General features: G+C 44.9%; 1 protein-coding gene and 1 long non-coding RNA gene across 6 annotated transcripts in view; both read right to left on the reverse strand.

Annotated features, from left to right (window-relative positions):
* The window catches only part of LOC127931611 (FSD1-like protein), a 63,519-nt gene extending 44,643 nt beyond the window's left edge, over window positions 1-18,876 (reverse strand). Inside the window, exon 1 of one of the 4 annotated variants that reach the window (XM_052524751.1) lies at window positions 18,008-18,271. In XM_052524751.1, coding sequence (XP_052380711.1) covers window positions 18,008-18,031 — 24 coding nt within the window. In that variant the 5' untranslated portion in view covers window positions 18,032-18,271. Of the gene's footprint in view, window positions 1-18,007; window positions 18,272-18,604 lie in introns of those variants that run through there. The other 3 variants (XM_052524752.1, XM_052524749.1, XM_052524750.1) reach the window with 3 other exon arrangements.
* On the reverse strand, window positions 13,959-16,687 carry LOC127931613 (uncharacterized). Of its 2 annotated transcripts, none has more exons than XR_008141909.1 (3): window positions 16,544-16,687; window positions 16,217-16,495; window positions 13,959-13,995 (listed from the first exon to the last, which is right to left on the reverse strand). It is a non-coding gene; the product is annotated as an uncharacterized LOC127931613 (long non-coding RNA). The 2 variants fall into 2 exon arrangements; XR_008141908.1 differs by lacking the exon at window positions 13,959-13,995 and adding an exon at window positions 16,004-16,072.
* Window positions 18,877-20,292: the final 1,416 nt, after the last annotated feature.

The raw sequence follows: 20,292 nt of genomic DNA on the forward strand, positions 1-20,292 counted from the left end.
TGTACCAGTGAACTGTACTGAAATCTACTGAACTGTACTACTGTACTGAAATCTACTACTGAACTGTACTGAAATCTACTGAACTGTACTGAAATCTACTGAACTGAAATCTACTGAACTGTACTACTGAACTGTACTGAAATCTACTGAAATGTACTACTGTACTGAAATCTACTGAACTGTACTACTGTACTGAAATCTACTGAACTGTACTACTGAACTGTACTGAAATCTACTGAAATGTACTGAAATCTACTGAACTGTACTACTGAACTGTAAAGAAATCTACTGAACTGAAATCTACTGAACTGTACTACTGAACTGTACTGAAATCTACTGAACTGTACTACTGTACTGAAATCTACTGAACTGTACTACTGTACTGAAATCTACTGTACTGTTCTACTGTACTGAACTGTACTACTGAACTGTACTACTGTACTGAACTGTACTGAACAGTTGCCATCAGCTGCTCCAGAGTTCATGTCAACACATGGGAAAAAAAGGACTACGACACTAGTTATGGTCTCCTTTACGACCCCACTCCTGTCAGTGCATCAGTCGTGGCCAAAAGTTTGGAGAATGACACAAATATTCATTTTCACTAAATATGCTGCCTCAGTTTGTATGATGGCAATTTGCATATACTCCAGAATAGCATGAAGAGTGATCAGATGATTTGCAATTAATTACAAAGTACCTCTTTGCCATGCAAATGAACTGAAACCCCAAACCAGTACACCACCAATGGCAGCAGGCAGGTGTGAGTGCATCTGCGCACACAGTGAGGCAAAGACTTTTGGAGGATGGCCTGGTGTCAAGAAGGGCAGCAAAGAAACCAAAGTCATTTTCTCTGATGAATCCCCTTTCCTATTGTTTGGGGCATCAGGAAAAAAGCTTGTCCGGAGAAGACAAGGTGAGCGCTACCATCAGTCCTGTGTTATGCCAACAGGAAAGCATCCTGAGACCATTCATGTGTGGGGTTACTTCTCAGCCAAGGGAGTGGGCTCACTCACAATTTTGCCTAAGAACACAGCCATGAATAAAGAATGGTACCAACACATCCTCCAAGAGCATCTTCTCCCAACCATCCAGGAACAGTTTGGTGATGAACAATGCCTTTTCCAGTATGATGGCGCACCTTGCCATAAGGCAAAAGTGATAACTAAGTGGCTCGGGGAACAAAACATCGATATTTTGGGTCCATCGCCAGGAAACTCCCCAGACCTTAATCCCATTGAGAACTTGTGGTCAATCCCCAAGAGGCAGGTGGTCAAACAAAACCCCACAAATTCTGACAAACTCCAAGCATTGATTATGCAAGAATGGGCTGCCATCAGTCAGGATGTGGCCCAGAAGTTAATTGACAGCATGCCATCAGTCAGGATGTGGCCCAGAAGTTAATTGACAGCATGCCAGGGCGGATTGCAGAGGTCTTGAAAAAGAAGGGTCGACACTGCAAATATTGACTCTTTGCATCAACTTCCTGTGATTGTCAATAAAAGCCCTTGACACTTATAAAATGCTTGTAATTATACTTCAGCAGCGAACTTTGTGGAAATGAATATTTGTGTCTTTCTGAAATCTTTTGGCCACGACTGTAAACTGTCAATGTTGCCTACCGGAAAGAACTGCCATGGAAATAAGCCCTAGGGGTCTAAATGAATCTAAATGGTCATTTGTATTTCTTTGTGGTCATTGTATTTTATTGTGGTCATTGTATTTCATTGTGGTCATTGTGGTCATTGTATTTCATTGTGGTCATTGTATTTCATTGTGGTCATTGTGGTCATTGTATTTCATTGTGGTCATTTGTATTTCATTGTGGTCATTGTATTTCATTGTATTTCATTGTGGTCATTGTGGTCATTGTATTTCATTGTATTTCATTGTGGTCATTGTATTTCATCGTGGTCATTGTATTTCATTGTGGTCATTGTATGTCATTGTGGTCATTGTGGTCATTGTGGTCATTGTATTTCATTGTGGTCATTGTATTTCATTGTGGTCATTGTATTTCATTGTGGTCATTGTGGTCATTGTATTTCATTGTGGTCATTGTATTTCATTGTGGTCATTGTATTTCATTGTAGTCATTGTATTTCATTGTGGTCATTGTATTTCATTGTGGTCATTGTGGTCATTTGTATTTCATCTCCGAAAAAGAGGGAAACGCGGCGGTCTCCTGGTCAGACTCCGGAGACGGGCACACAGTGTACCACTCCCTAGCATCCTTCTTGCCAATGTCCAGTCTCTAGACAACAAGGTTGATGAAATCCGAGCAAGCATTCCAGAGGGACATCAGAGACTGTAACGTTCTGTGCTTCACGGAAACATGGCTCACTGGAGAGACGCTATCTGAAGCGGTGCAGCCAGCTGGTTTCTCCACGCATCGCGCCGACAGAAACAAATATCTTTCTGGTAAGAAGAGGGGCGGGGGCGTATGCCTTATGACTAATGAGACATGGTGTGATGAAAGAAACATACAGGAACTCAAATCCTTCTGTTCACCTGATTTAGAATTCCTCACAATCAAATGTAGACCGCATTATCTACCAAGAGAATTCTCTTCGATTATAATCACAGCAGTATATATCCCCCCCCCAAGCAGACACATCGATGGCTCTGAACGAACTTTATTTAACTCTTTGCAAACTGGAAACCATTTATCCGCAGGCTGCATAAATTGTAGCTGGGGATTTTAACAAGGCTAATCTGAAAACAAGACTCCCTAAATTTTATCAGCATATCGATTGCGCAACCAGGGGTGGAAAAACCTTGGATCATTGTTACTCTAACTTCCACGACGCATATAAGGCCCTGCCCCGCCCCCCTTTCGGAAAAGCTGACCACGACTCCATTTTGCTGATCCCTGCCTACAGACAGAAACTAAAACTAGAGGCTCCCACGCTGAGGTCTGTCCAACGCTGGTCCGACCAAGCTGACTCCACACTCCAAGACTGCTTCCAGCACGTGGACTGGAATATGTTTCGTATTGCGTCAGATAACAACATTGACGAATATGCTGAATCGGTGTGCGAGTTCATTAGAACGTGCGTTGAAGATGTCGTTCCCATAGCAACGATTAAAACATTCCCTAACCAGAAACCGTGGATTAATGGCAGCATTCGCGTGAAACTGAAAGCGAACCACTGCTTTTAATCAGGGCAAGGTGTCTGGTAACATGACCGAATACAGCTATTCTCTCCGCAAGGCTATTAAACAAGCTAAGCGTCAGTACAGAGACAAAGTAGAATCTCAATTCAACGGCTCAGACACAAGAGGCATGTGGCAGGGTCTACAGTCAATCACGGACTACAGGAAGAAATCCAGCCCAGTCACGGACCAGGATGTCTTGCTCCCAGGCAGACTAAATAACTTTTTTGCCCGCTTTGAGGACAATACAGTGCCACTGATACGGCCTGCAACGAAAACATGCGGTCTCTCCTTCACTGCAACCGAGGTGAGTAAGACATTTAAACGTGTTAACCCTCGCAACGCTGCAGGCCCAGACGGCATCCCCAGCCGCGCCCTCAGAGCATGCGCAGACCAGCTGGCCGGTGTGTTTACGGACATATTCAATCAATCCCTATACCAGTCTGCTGTTCCCACATGCTTCAAGAGGGCCACAATTGTTCCTGTTCCCAAGAAAGCTAAGGTAACTGAGCTAAACGACTACCGCCCCGTAGCACTCACTTCCGTCATCATGAAGTGCTTTGAGAGACTAGTCAAGGACCATATCACCTCCACCCTACCTGACACCCTAGACCCACTCCAGTTTGCTTACCGTCCAAATAGGTCCACAGACGATGCAATCTCAACCACACTGCACTAACCCATCTGGACAAGAGGAATACCTATGTGAGAATGCTGTTCATCGACTACAGCTCGGCATTCAACACCATAGTACCCTCCAAGCTCGTCATCAAGCTCGAGACCCTGGGTCTCGACCCCGCCATGTGCAACTGGGTACTGGACTTCCTGACGGGCCGCCCCCAGGTGGTGAGGGTAGGTAACAACATCTCCTCCCCTCTGATCCTCAACACTGGGGCCCCACAAGGGTGCGTTCTGAGCCCTCTCCTGTACTCCCTGTTCACCCACGACTGCATGGCCACGCACGCCTCCAACTCAATCATCAAGTTTGCGGACGACACAACAGTGGTAGGCTTGATTACCAACAACGACGAGACGGCCTACAGGGAGGAGGTGAGGGCCCTCGGAGTGTGGTGTCAGGAAAATAACCTCACACTCAACGTCAACAAAACTAAAGGAGATGATTGTGGAGTTCAGGAAACAGCAGAAGGAACACCCCCCTATCCACATCGATGGAACAGTAGTGGAGAGGGTAGCAAGTTTTAAGTTCCTCGGCATACACATCACAGACAAACTGAATTGGTCCACTCACACAGACAGCATCGTGAAGAAGGCGCAGCAGCGACTCTTCAACCTCAGGAGGCTGAAGAAATTTGGCTTGTCACCAAAAGCACTCACAAACTTCTACAGATGCACAATCGAGAGCATCCTGGCGGGCTGTATCACCGCCTGGTACGGCAACTGCTCCGCCCTCAACCGTAAGGCTCTCCAGAGGGTAGTGAGGTCTGCACAACGCATCACCGGGGGCAAACTACCTGCCCTCCAGGACACCTACACCACCCGATGTTACAGGAAGGCCATAAAGATCATCAAGGACATCAACCACCCGAGCCACTGCCTGTTCACCCCGCTATCATCCAGAAGGCGAGGTCAGTACAGGTGCATCAAAGCTGGGACCGAGAGACTGAAAAACAGCTTCTATCTCAAGGCCATCAGACTGTTAAACAGCCACCACTAACTTTGAGTGGCCGCTACCAACACACTGACTCAACTCCAGCCACTTTAATAATGGGAATTGATGGGAATGATGTAAATATATCACTAGCCACTTTAAACAATGCTACCTTATATAATGTTACTTACCCTACATCATTCATCTCATATGCATACGTATATACTGTACTCTATATCATCTACTGCATCCTTATGTAATACATGTATCACTCGCCACTTTAACTATGCCACTTTGTTTACTTTGTCTACACACTCATCTCATATGTATATACTGTACTCTACATCATCGACTGCATCCTTATGTAATACATGTATCACTAGCCACTTTAACTATTCCACTTTGTTTACTTTGTCTACACACTCATCTCATATGTATATACTGTACTTGATACCATCTACTGTATGCTGCTCTGTACCATCACTCATTCATATATCCTTATGTACATATTCTTTATCCCCTTACACTGTGTATAAGACAGTAGTTTAGGAATTGTTAGTTAGATTACTTGTTGGTTATTACTGCATTGTCGGAACTAGAAGCACAAGCATTTCGCTACACTCGCATTAACATCTGCTAACCATGTGTATGTGACAAATAAAATTTGATTTGATTTGATTGTGGTCATTGTATTTCATTGTGGTCATTGTATTTCATTGAGGTCATTGTAGTCATTGTATTTCATTGTGGTCATTGTATTTCATTGTGGTCGTTGTATTTCATTGTGGTCATTGTATTTCATTGTGGTCATTGTATTTCATTGTGGTCATTGTATTTCATTGTAGTCATTGTGGTCATTGTATTTCATTGTGGTCATTGTATTTCATTGTAGTCATTGTATTTCATTGTAGTCATTGTGGTCATTGTATTTCATTGTATTTCATTGTGGTCATTGTGGTCATTGTATTTCATTGTGGTCATTGTATTTCATTGTATTTCATTGTGGTCATTGTATTTCATTGTGGTCATTGTATTTCATTGTGGTCATTGTGGTCATTGTATTTCATTGTGGTCATTGTATTTCATTGTGGTCATTGTGGTCATTGTATTTCATTGTGGTCAGTGGTTATTGTGGTCATTGTATTTCATTGTGGTCAATTGTATTTCATTGTGGTCATTTGTATTTCATTGTGGTCATTTGTATTTCATTGTATTTCATTGTGGTCATTGTATTTCATTGTCGTCATTGTATTTCATTGTGGTCATTGTATTTCATTGTGGTCATTGTGGTCATTGTATTTCATTGTGGTCATTGTGGTCATTGTATTTCATTGTGGTCATTTGTGGTCATTGTATTTCATTGTGGTCATTGTGGTCATTGTATTTCATTGTGGTCATTGTGGTCATTGTATTTCATTGTGGTCATTGTATTTCATTGTGGTCATTGTGGTCATTGTATTTCATTGTGGTCATTGTATTTCATTGTGGTCATTGTATTTCATTGTGGTTATTGTATTTCATTGAGGTCATTGTGGTCACTGTATTTCATTGTGGTCATTTGTATTTCATTGTGGTCATTGTATTTCATTGTGGTCATTGTGGTCATTGTATTTCATTGTGGTCATTGTATTTCATTGTGGTCATTGTGGTCATTGTATTTCATTGTGGTCATTGTATTTCATTGTGGTCATTGTGGTCATTGTATTTCATCGTGGTCATTGTATTTCATTGTGGTCATTGTGGTTATTGTATTTCATCGTGGTCATTGTATTTCATTGTGGTCATTGTGGTCATTGTATTTCATTGTGGTCATTGTGGTCATTGTATTTCATTGTATTTCATTGTGGTCATTGTATTTCATTGTGGTCATTGTGGTCATTGTATTTCATTGTGGTCATTGTATTTCATTGTCGTCATTGTATTTCATTGTGGTCATTGTATTTCATTGTGGTCATTGTATTTCATTGTGGTCATTGTATTTCATTGTGGTCATTGTATTTCATTGTGGTCATTGTGGTCATTGTATTTCATTGTGGTCATTGTGGTCATTGTATTTCATTGTGGTCATTTGTGGTCATTGTATTTCATTGTGGTCATTGTGGTCATTGTATTTCATTGTGGTCATTGTGGTCATTGTATTTCATTGTGGTCATTGTATTTCATTGTGGTCATTGTGGTCATTGTATTTCATTGTGGTCATTGTATTTCATTGTGGTCATTGTATTTCATTGTGGTTATTGTATTTCATTGAGGTCATTGTGGTCACTGTATTTCATTGTGGTCATTTGTATTTCATTGTGGTCATTGTATTTCATTGTGGTCATTGTGGTCATTGTATTTCATTGTGGTCATTGTATTTCATTGTGGTCATTGTGGTCATTGTATTTCATTGTGGTCATTGTATTTCATTGTGGTCATTGTGGTCATTGTATTTTATCGTGGTCATTGTATTTCATTGTGGTCATTGTGGTTATTGTATTTCATCGTGGTCATTGTATTTCATTGTGGTCATTGTGGTCACTGTATTTCATTGTGGTCATTGTGGTCATTTGTATTTCATTGTGGTTATTGTATTTCATTGAGGTCATTGTGGTCACTGTATTTCATTGTGGTCATTGTGGTCATTGTATTTCATTGTGGTCATTGTATTTCATTGTGGTTATTGTATTTCATTGAGGTCATTGTGGTCACTGTATTTCATTGTGGTCATTGTGGTCATTTGTATTTCATTGTGGTTATTGTATTTCATTGAGGTCATTGTGGTCACTGTATTTCATTGTGGTCATTGTGGTCATTTGTATTTCATTGTGGTCATTGTATTTCATTGTGGTCATTGTGGTCATTGTATTTCATTGTGGTCATTGTATTTCATTGTGGTCATTGTGGTCATTGTATTTCATTGTGGTCATTGTATTTCATTGTGGTCATTGTGGTTATTGTATTTCATCGTGGTCATTGTATTTCATTGTGGTCATTGTGGTCATTGTATTTCATTGTGGTCATTGTGGTCATTGTATTTCATTGTGGTCATTGTATTTCATTGTGGTCATTGTATTTCATTGTGGTCATTGTGGTCATTGTGGTCATTGTATTTCATTGTGGTCATTGTGGTCATTGTATTTCATTGTGGTCATTGTATTTCATTGTGGTCATTGTATTTCATTGTGGTCATTGTGGTCATTGTATTTCATTGTGGTCATTGTATTTCATTGTGGTCATTGTGGTCATTGTATTTCATTGTGGTCAGTGGTTATTGTGGTCATTGTATTTCATTGTGGTCAATTGTATTTCATTGTGGTCATTTGTATTTCATTGTGGTCATTTGTATTTCATTGTATTTCATTGTATTTCATTGTGGTCATTGTATTTCATTGTCGTCATTGTATTTCATTGTGGTCATTGTATTTCATTGTGGTCATTGTATTTCATTGTGGTCATTGTATTTCATTGTGGTCATTGTGGTCATTGTATTTCATTGTGGTCATTGTGGTCATTGTATTTCATTGTGGTCATTTGTGGTCATTGTATTTCATTGTGGTCATTGTGGTCATTGTATTTCATTGTGGTCATTGTGGTCATTGTATTTCATTGTGGTCATTGTATTTCATTGTGGTCATTGTATTTCATTGTGGTTATTGTATTTCATTGTGGTCATTGTGGTCATTGTGGTCATTGTATTTCATTGTGGTTATTGTATTTCATTGTGGTTATTGTATTTCATTGAGGTCATTGTGGTCACTGTATTTCATTGTGGTCATTTGTATTTCATTGTGGTCATTGTATTTCATTGTGGTCATTGTGGTCATTGTATTTCATTGTGGTCATTGTGGTCATTGTATTTCATTGTGGTCATTGTGGTCATTGTATTTCATTGTGGTCATTGTATTTCATTGTGGTCATTGTGGTCATTGTATTTCATCGTGGTCATTGTATTTCATTGTGGTCATTGTGGTTATTGTATTTCATCGTGGTCATTGTATTTCATTGTGGTCATTGTGGTCATTGTATTTCATTGTGGTCATTGTATTTCATTGTATTTCATTGTGGTCATTGTATTTCATTGTGGTCATTGTATTTCATTGTGGTCATTGTGGTCATTGTATTTCATTGTGGTCATTGTATTTCATTGTGGTCATTGTATTTCATTGTGGTTATTGTATTTCATTGAGGTCATTGTGGTCACTGTATTTCATTGTGGTCATTGTGGTCATTTGTATTTCATTGTGGTTATTGTATTTCATTGAGGTCATTGTGGTCACTGTATTTCATTGTGGTCATTGTGGTCATTTGTATTTCATTGTGGTCATTGTATTTCATTGTGGTCATTGTGGTCATTGTATTTCATTGTGGTCATTGTATTTCATTGTGGTCATTGTGGTCATTGTATTTCATTGTGGTCATTGTATTTCATTGTGGTCATTGTGTTTATTGTATTTCATCGTGGTCATTGTATTTCATTGTGGTCATTGTGGTCATTGTATTTCATTGTGGTCATTGTGGTCATTGTATTTCATTGTATTTCATTGTGGTCATTGTATTTCATTGTGGTCATTGTATTTCATTGTGGTCATTGTGGTCATTGTGGTCATTGTATTTCATTGTGGTCATTGTGGTCATTGTATTTCATTGTGGTCATTGTATTTCATTGTGGTCATTGTATTTCATTGTGGTCATTGTGGTCATTGTATTTCATTGTGGTAATTGTATTTCATTGTGGTCATTGTATTTCATTGTGGTCATTGTGGTCATTGTGGTCATTGTATTTCATTGTGGTCATTGTATTTCATTGTATTTCATTGTGGTCATTGTATTTCATTGTGGTCATTGTATTTCATTGTGGTCATTGTATTTCATTGTGGTCATTGTATTTCATTGTGGTCATTGTATTTCATTGTGGTCATTGTATTTCATTGTGGTCATTGTATTTCATTGTGGTCATTGTATTTCATTGAGGTCATTGTGACGCATCATATTATTATGGGCGCCAGGAAACTCTGAAAAACAGAAACCTTTAGGGCTTTATGTATTCATTACATTCTGTGTATGTTAGCTAATATGGTCAATGTATACTGCATGTTAATGGAGCCCACAGTCCATGGTCAGCCTATAGACAGTCTAAGATACCCACCACACACACACCAATGTATACTGCATGTTAATGGAGCCCACAGTCCATGGTCAGCCTATAGACAGTCTAAGATACCCACCACACACACACCAATGTATACTACATGTTAATGGAGCCCACAGTACATGGTCAGCCTATAGACAGTCTAAGATACCCACCACACACACACACCAATGTATACTGCATGTTAATGGAGCCCACAGTCCATGGTCAGCCTATAGACAGTCTAAGATACCCACCACACACACACCAATGTATACTGCATGTTAATGGAGCCCACAGTCCATGGTCAGCCTATAGACAGTCTAAGATACCCACCACACACACACACCAATGTATACTGCATGGTAATGGAGCCCACAGTACATGGTCAGCCTATAGACAGTCTAAGATACCCACCACACACACACCAATGTATACTACATGTTAATGGAGCCCACAGTACATGGTCAGCCTATAGACAGTCTAAGATACCCACCACACACACACCAATGTATACTGCATGTTAATGGAGCCCACAGTCCATGGTCAGCCTATAGACAGTCTAAGATACCCACCACACACACACCAATGTATACTGCATGTTAATGGAGCCCACAGTCCATGGTCAGCCTATAGACAGTCTAAGATACCCACCACACACACACCAATGTATACTGCATGTTAATGGAGCCCACAGTCCATGGTCAGCCTATAGACAGTCTAAGATACCCACCACACACACACCAATGTATACTGCATGTTAATGGAGCCCACAGTCCATGGTCAGCCTATAGACAGTCTAAGATACCCACCACACACACACCAATGTATACTGCATGTTAATGGAGCCCACAGTCCATGGTCAGCCTATAGACAGTCTAAGATACCCACCACACACACACACCAATGTATACTACATGTTAATTATTGCTGAAGGCTAGTCATCGAGGGGCATTTGGGATGTGTAATCTCCAGCCCTCTGTTTGGGCATTTGGGATGTGTAATCTCCAGCCCTCTGTTTGGGCATTTGGGATGTGTAATCTCCAGCCCTCTGTTTGGGCATTTGGGATGTGTAATCTCCAGCCCTCTGTTTGGGCATTTGGGATGTGTATGTTATGTCATGTGTGAGTTCCCGGTGGGACTGAGCGAGTGAGCGAGCGACCGTGCAACTGAGCAACAGGACATGATTAGGCATATTTGAGGATCAGGCTTCACTTCTATTTCAAAATGCTGCACGACACCAGGGACAGAGTATTAGTATATATGATTATACATGACCCTACCGGGTCGTTCCATAACCCTACCGGGTCGCTCCATAACCCTACCGGGTCGTTCCATAACCCTACCGGGTCGTTCCATGACCCTACCGGGTCGTTCCATAACCCTACCGGGTCGTTCCATAACCCTACCGGGTCGTTCCATGACCCTACCGGGTCGGTACATAACCCTGCAGGGTCGTTCCATAACCCTACCGGGTCGCTCCTTAACCCTGCCGGGTCGGTCCATAACCCTGCCGAGTCGTTCCACAACCCTACCGGGTCGCTCCTTAACCCTACCGGGTCGCTCCTTAACCCTACCGTGTCGCTCCTTAACCCTACCGGGTCGGTCCATAACCCTACCGGGTCGCTCCATAACCCTGCCGAGACGGTCCAGAACCCTACCGGGTCGCTCCATAACCCTGCCGAGACGGTCCAGAACCCTACCGGGTCGCTCCATAACCCTGCCGAGACGGTCCAGAACCCTACCGGGTCGCTCCTTAACCCTGCCGAGATGGTCCATAACCCTACCGGGTCGCTCCTTAACCCTACCGGGTCGCTCCTTAACCCTACCGGGTCGCTCCTTAACCCTGCCGAGTCGTTCCATGACCCTACCGGGTCGGTCCATAACCCTACCGGGTCGCTCCTTAACCCTACCGGGTCGCTCCTTAACCCTGCCGAGTCGTTCCATGACCCTACCGGGTCGCTCCATAACCCTACCGGGTCGCTCCTTAACCCTGCCGAGTCGTTCCAGAACCCTACCGGGTCGCTCCTTAACCCTGCCGGGTCGCTCCATAACCCTACCGGGTCGTTCCATAACCCTGCCGAGTCGCTCCTTAACCCTGCCGAGTCGTTCCATGACCCTGCCGGGTCGGTCCATAACCCTACCGGGTCGCTCCTTAACCCTGCCGAGTCGTTCCATGACCCTGCCGAGTCGTTCCATGACCCTACCGGGTCGCTCCTTAACCCTACCGGGTCGCTCCTTAACCCTGCCGAGTCGTTCCATGACCCTACCGGGTCGCTCCTTAACCCTGCCGAGTCGTTCCATGACCCTACCGGGTCGCTCCTTAACCCTGCCGAGTCGTTCCATGACCCTACCGGGTCGCTCCATAACCCTGCCGAGTCGTTCCATGACCCTACCGGGTCGCTCCATAACCCTACCGAGTCGTTCCATGACCCTACCGGGTCGCTCCTTAACCCTGTCGAGTCGTTCCATGACCCTACCGGGTCGCTCCATAACCCTACCGAGATGGTCCATAACCCTGCCGAGTCGTTCCATGACCCTACCGGGTCGCTCCTTAACCCTGCCGAGTCGGTCCATAACCCTACCGGGTCGCTCCTTAACCCTGCCGAGTCGTTCCATGACCCTACCGGGTCGCTCCATAACCCTACCGGGTCGCTCCTTAACCCTGCCGAGTCGTTCCATGACCCTGCCGGGTCGGTCCATAACCCTACCGAGTCGCTCCTTAACCCTGCCGAGTCGTTCCATGACCCTGCCGAGTCGTTCCATGACCCTACCGGGTCGCTCCTTAACCCTACCGGGTCGCTCCTTAACCCTGCCGAGTCGTTCCATGACCCTACCGGGTCGCTCCTTAACCCTGCCGAGTCGTTCCATGACCCTACCGGGTCGCTCCTTAACCCTGCCGAGTCGTTCCATGACCCTACCGGGTCGCTCCTTAACCCTGCCGAGTCGTTCCATGACCCTACCGGGTCGCTCCTTAACCCTGCCGAGTCGTTCCGTGACCCTACCGGGTCGCTCCTTAACCCTGCCGAGTCGTTCCGTGACCCTACCGGGTCGCTCCATAACCCTACCGAGATGGTCCATAACCCTGCCGAGTCGTTCCATGACCCTACCGGGTCGCTCCATGACCCTACCGGGTCGCTCCATAACCCTGCCGGGTCGTTCCATAATCCTGCCGGGTCGCTCCATAACCCTGCCGGGTCGCTCCTTGACCCTACCTGGTCACTCCATAACCCTACCGGGTCGTTCCATAACCCTACCGGGTCGCTCCATAACCCTACCGGGTCGCTCCATAACCCTACCGGGTCGTTCCATAACCCTACCGGGTCGTTCCATAACCCTACCGGGTCGCTCCATAACCCTACCGGGTCGCTCCATAACCCTACCGGGTCGCTCCATAACCCTACCGGGTCGCTCCATAACCCTACCGGGTCGCTCCATAACCCTACCGGGTCGCTCCATAACCCTACCGGGTCGCTCCATAACCCTACCGGGTCGCTCCATAACCCTACCGGGTCGCTCCATAACCCTACCGGGTCGTTCCATAACCCTACCGGGTCGCTCCATAACCCTACCGGGTCGTTCCATAACCCTACCGGGTCGTTCCTTAACCCTACCGGGTCGTTCCTTAACCCTACCGGGTCGTTCCTTGACCCTACCGGGTCGTTCCTTAATCCTACCGGGTCGTTCCTTAACCCTGCCGGGTTAATTTTAATTGATAGGATTCAGATCATATTCAATATTAGTACCGAACATCTGATTTGGACCAAACTTCTGCCTACCAATGAGTAAGACAAGAAGAAACCAAAGAAACGGTATAAAGACACCTACGGACCCCCCCGCAACCCACACCACCCCACCCCGCAACCCCCCACACACCAACCCCCTCCACACACCAATCCCACCCCACCTCACACTCTCTCTCTGGTGTGACCTCGCTCTCTCTCTCTCTCTGGTGTGATCTCTCTCCAACAGTTATAATAGACCTGTACCACGGTGTGACCTCTCTCTCTCTCTAACAGTTATGATAGACCTGTACCACGGTGTGACCTCTCTCTCTCTAACAGTTATAATAGACCTGTACCACGGTGTGACCTCTCTCTCTCTAACAGTTATAATAGACCTGTACCACAGTGTGACCTCTCTCTCTCCCTCTGACTGAGTAATAGACCTGTACCACAGTGTGACCTCTCTCCCTCCCTCTGACTGAGTAATAGACCTGTACCACAGTGTGACCTCTCTCCCTCCCTCTGACTGAGTAATAGACCTGTACCACAGTGTGACCTCTCTCCCTCCCTCTGACTGAGTAATAGACCTGTACCACAGTGTGACCTCTCTCCCTCCCTCTGACTGAGTAATAGACCTGTACCACAGTGTGACCTCTCTCTCTCTAACAGTTATAATAGACCTGTACCACGGTGTGACCTCTCTCCCTCCCTCTGACTGAGTAATAGACCTGTACCACAGTGTGACCTCTCTCCCTCCCTCTGACTGAGTAATAGACCTGTACCACAGTGTGACCTCTCTCCCTCCCTCTGACTGAGTAATAGACCTGTACCACAGTGTGACCTCTCTCCCTCCCTCTGAGTAATAGACCTGTACCACAGTGTGACCTCTCTCCCTCCCTCTGACTGAGTAATAGACCTGTACCACAGTGTGACCTCTCTCTCTCTCTAACAGTTATAATAGACCTGTACCACGGTGTGACCTCTCTCTCTCCCTCTGACTGAGTAATAGACCTGTACCACAGTGTGACCTCTCTCCCTCCCTCTGACTGAGTAATAGACCTGTACCACAGTGTGACCTCTCTCCCTCCCTCTGACTGAGTAATAGACCTGTACCACAGTGTGACCTCTCTCTCTCCCTCTGACTGAGTAATAGACCTGTACCACAGTGTGACCTCTCTCCCTCCCTCTGACTGAGTAATAGACCTGTACCACAGTGTGACCTCTCTCCCTCCCTCTGACTGAGTAATAGACCTGTACCACAGTGTGACCTCTCTCCCTCCCTCTGACTGAGTAATAGACCTGTACCACAGTGTGACCTCTCTCCCTCCCTCTGACTGAGTAATAGACCTGTACCACAGTGTGACCCCTCTCTCTCTAACAGTTATAATAGACCTGTACCACGGTGTGACCTCTCTCTCTCCCTCTGACTGAGTAATAGACCTGTACCACAGTGTGACCTCTCTCCCTCCCTCTGACTGAGTAATAGACCTGTACCACAGTGTGACCTCTCTCCCTCCCTCTGACTGAGTAATAGACCTGTACCACAGTGTGACCTCTCTCCCTCCCTCTAACAGTTATAATAGACCTGTACCACAGTGTGACCTCTCTCCCTCCCTCTGACTGAGTAATAGACCTGTACCACAGTGTGACCTCTCTCCCTCCCTCTGACTGAGTAATAGACCTGTACCACAGTGTGACCTCTCTCCCTCCCTCTGACTGAGTAATAGACCTGTACCACAGTGTGACCTCTCCCTCTCTCTAACAGTTATAATAGACCTGTGACCTCTCTCTCTCCCTCTGACTGAGTAATAGACCTGTACCACAGTGTGACCTCTCTCCCTCCCTCTGACTGAGTAATAGACCTGTACCACAGTGTGACCTCTCTCTCTCTAACAGTTATAATAGACCTGTACCACGGTGTGAACTCTCTCCCTCCCTCTGACTGAGTAATAGACCTGTACCACAGTGTGACCTCTCTCCCTCCCTCTGACTGAGTAATAGACCTGTACCACAGTGTGACCTCTCTCTCTCTAACAGTTATAATAGACCTGTACCAGTGTGACCTCTCTCCCTCCCTCTGACTGAGTAATAGACCTGTCCCACAGTGTGACCTCTCTCTCTCCCTCTGACTGAGTAATAGACCTGTACCACAGTGTGACCTCTCTCCCTCCCTCTGACTGAGTAATAGACCTGTACCACGGTGTGACCTCTCTCCCTCCCTCTGACTGAGTAATAGACCTGTACCACGGTGTGACCTCTCTCCCTCCCTCTGACTGAGTAATAGACCTGTACCACAGTGTGACCTCTCTCCCTCCCTCTGACTGAGTAATAGACCTGTACCACAGTGTGACCTCTCTCTCTCTAACAGTTATAATAGACCTGTACCACGGTGTGACCTCTCTCCCTCCCTCTGACTGAGTAATAGACCTGTACCACAGTGTGACCTCTCTCTCTCTAACAGTTATAATAGACCTGTACCACAGTGTGACCTCTCTCCCTCCCTCTGACTGAGTAATAGACCTGTACCACAGTGTGACCTCTCTCCCTCCCTCTGACTGAGTAATAGACCTGTACCACGGTGTGACCTCTCTCCCTCCCTCTGACTGAGTAATAGACCTGTACCACAGTGTGACCTCTCTCCCTCCCTCTGACTGAGTAATAGACCTGTACCACAGTGTGACCTCTCTCTCTCTAACAGTTATAATAGACCTGTACCACAGTGTGACCTCTCTCCCTCCCTCTGACTGAGTAATAGACCTGTACCACAGTGTGACCTCTCTCTCTCTAACAGTTATAATAGACCTGTACCACAGTGTGACCTCTCTCCCTCCCTCTGACTGAGTAATAGACCTGTACCACAGTGTGACCTCTCTCTCTCTAACAGTTATAATAGACCTGTACCACAGTGTGACCTCTCTCCCTCCCTCTGACTGAGTAATAGACCTGTACCACAGTGTGACCTCTCTCCCTCCCTCTGACTGAGTAATAGACCTGTACCACAGTGTGACCTCTCTCTCTCTAACAGTTATAATAGACCTGTACCACAGTGTGACCTCTCTCCCTCCCTCTGACTGAGTAATAGACCTGTACCACAGTGTGACCTCTCTCCCTCCCTCTGACTGAGTAATAGACCTGTACCACAGTGTGACCTCTCTCTCTAACAGTTATAATAGACCTGTACCACAGTGTGACCTCTCTCCCTCCCTCTGACTGAGTAATAGACCTGTACCACAGTGTGACCTCTCTCTCTCTAACAGTTATAATAGACCTGTACCACAGTGTGACCTCTCTCCCTCCCTCTGACTGAGTAATAGACCTGTACCACAGTGTGACCTCTCTCTCTCTAACAGTTATAATAGACCTGTACCACAGTGTGACCTCTCTCCCTCCCTCTGACTGAGTAATAGACCTGTACCACAGTGTGACCTCTCTCCCTCCCTCTGACTGAGTAATAGACCTGTACCACAGTGTGACCTCTCTCCCTCCCTCTGACTGAGTAATAGACCTGTACCACAGTGTGACCTCTCTCCCTCCCTCTGACTGAGTAATAGACCTGTACCACAGTGTGACCTCTCTCCCTCCCTCCCTCTGACTGAGTAATAGACCTGTACCACAGTGTGACCTCTCTCCCTCCCTCTGACTGAGTAATAGACCTGTACCACGGTGTGACCTCTCTCCCTCCCTCTGACTGAGTAATAGACCTGTACCACAGTGTGACCTCTCTCCCTCCCTCTGACTGAGTAATAGACCTGTACCACAGTGTGACCTCTCTCTCTCCCTCCCTCTGACTGAGTAATAGACCTGTACCACAGTGTGACCTCTCTCCCTCCCTCTGACTGAGTAATAGACCTGTACCACAGTGTGACCTCTCTCCCTCCCTCTGACTGAGTAATAGACCTGTACCACGGTGTGACCTCTCTCCCTCCCTCTGACTGAGTAATAGACCTGTACCACAGTGTGACCTCTCTCCCTCCCTCTGACTGAGTAATAGACCTGTACCACAGTGTGACCTCTCTCTCTCCCTCTGACTGAGTAATAGACCTGTACCACAGTGTGACCTCTCTCCCTCCCTCTGACTGAGTAATAGACCTGTACCACGGTGTGACCTCTCTCCCTCCCTCTGACTGAGTAATAGACTTAGAAGAAGCTTAGATTGACAACACGTGTTCAAGACTAAACCGTCCTTTTACTCTTCTCCCTCCCTTTATCCAGTACATTATCCTCTTTTGATAGTCACACCCTAGTTACACCGATAACAAACAATGCCAAAAGATACGCTCCTCTGGTTGCTATACAGTCCCTTGACAACAGACTTGAAACAAATCGGATGCTTATTTTCAGGGTGATGATTATGATCATGTTCCGAGATGGATGACAAAACCATGACAACTTGACCACTACAATTACCTTTTTGTTTTTGTTGTTGGTCATCACGTTGATGTTTCGTTGGTTAGTTGTTGCAATAACAGACTGTCTGATGTACACGCAGGCAAATAAAACAATTATCCTATTGTAAAGACAGATCTGCTGTGACTGTCAAACTCTCAAAGCCATACTACTAGCAAGTAGGAAGTGAATCACTTTACAGACGTGCACCTGTGTGCAATCATGTTCTATCTCAACATCAATGTGTCAAATCATTGAAAGGGTATAGAGTTTTCCCAGGAAATATACGAATTGAACCACCAGCCTTTGAACGAATAAAGAGAATTAGTGGGTCGAAAGAGACATAGGAGCCTTTCAGAAGATATCTAGTTTCCAGGTCAATAGATTCTTCCCAAGTAGGCAACAGAGCTCGTGTGAAAATGTGTCCGCCGCTGAACGCATATTGATGATTCACATTGACAATATAACCGCAATGTTGAACTAATGTTGGAGATCGTTTCGACCGTCCAGTGAGTGACACACAACTATCACGTTGAATAACCCCGCTGCTTCCAAGCTGGATACAATGTCGCCGATCAGAATCGATATCAGTTCATGATATACACCGGGTGTACTTACTTTTTGAGAGTCCATACCGCGGGGACCGAAACACAACCGTAATCAAATCCAATGCATAGGCAGGCAGGCACGCCACGCTTTCTCCAAAGAAGAAGATTATCCCAGTGGATGGTGGTCAGAGTTTAGTGTACATGCGCAATAGTTTGTTAACCCCCACCCTCCTAAATGAGTCGAGCTTGATAACAACTGTAGAGTCATTGTGCCCTCCACTGGCCTGAAGATGACTTGCAGATGTCCAAGTCCACTTCCAAGTTCAGGCACGAGGATCAGGATTTTGCATATGGATCACTCTACTCGCAGGGATTTCCACAAAGTCTCGCGATAATGGTCGGTTGCTGTGGTTACGTCTGTTTTTTTAATATGATTTTTTATCTAACAAACAAATATCAACAAACAAAATAGGAATAGTCACACGCAAACCAGATTACATACAAACTATTTACATTGCCAGGAATCCTAAACAAACACATCTCAATAATAAAACAACCTTTAGTTGCCTTGTTGTTTTTCCTTTTAGTTAAAGTGGTGCCATATTGTTTAAATTAATTTATAAAGTCAAAAAAGTTAGGTTTTGAATTAGTTGAATTAGACCATTTGCATTTGTGAATATGAAATGTACATAAATATTATTAAATCAAGTCAAATTGTATTTGTCACATGCGCCGAATACAACAGGTACAGTGAAATGCCTTACACCTTACAGTGAAATGCCTTACAGTGAAATGCCTTACACCTTACAGTGAAATGCCTTACAGTGAAATGCCTTACACCTTACAGTGAAATGCCTTACAGTGAAATGCCTTACACCTTACAGTGAAATGCCTTACACCTTACAGTGAAATGCCTTACAGTGAAATGCCTTACAGTGAAATGCCTTACACCTTACAGTGAAATGCCTTACAGTGAAATGCCTTACACCTTACAGTGAAATGCCTTACACCTTACAGTGAAATGCCTTACAGTGAAATGCCTTACAGTGAAATGCCTTACACCTTACAGTGAAATGCCTTACAGTGAAATGCCCTTACACCTTACAGTGAAATGCCTTACACCTTACAGTGAAATGCCTTACACCTTACAGTGAAATGCCTTACACCTTACAGTGAAATGCCTTACAGTGAAATGCCTTACACCTTACAGTGAAATGCCTTACAGTGAAATGCCTTACACCTTACAGTGAAATGCCTTACACCTTACAGTGAAATGCCTTACAGTGAAATGCCTTACACCTTACAGTGAAATGCCTTACACCTTACAGTGAAATGCCTTACACCTTACAGTGAAATGCCTTACACCTTACAGTGAAATGCCTTACAGTGAAATGCCTTACACCTTACAGTGAAATGCCTTACAGTGAAATGCCTTACACCTTACAGTGAAATGCCCTTACACCTTACAGTGAAATGCCTTACACCTTACAGTGAAATGCCTTACAGTGAAATGCCCTTACACCTTACAGTGAAATGCCTTACACCTTACAGTGAAATGCCTTACACCTTACAGTGAAATGCCTTACACCTTACAGTGAAATGCCTTACACCTTACAGTGAAATGCCTTACACCTTACAGTGAAATGCCCTTACACCTTACAGTGAAATGCCTTACACCTTACAGTGAAATGCCTTACACCTTACAGTGAAATGCCTTACACCTTACAGTGAAATGCCTTACACCTTACAGTGAAATGC

This window comes from Oncorhynchus keta, chromosome 9, assembly GCF_023373465.1.
Source record: "Oncorhynchus keta strain PuntledgeMale-10-30-2019 chromosome 9, Oket_V2, whole genome shotgun sequence".
NCBI classification, from domain to species: domain Eukaryota; kingdom Metazoa; phylum Chordata; class Actinopteri; order Salmoniformes; family Salmonidae; genus Oncorhynchus; species Oncorhynchus keta.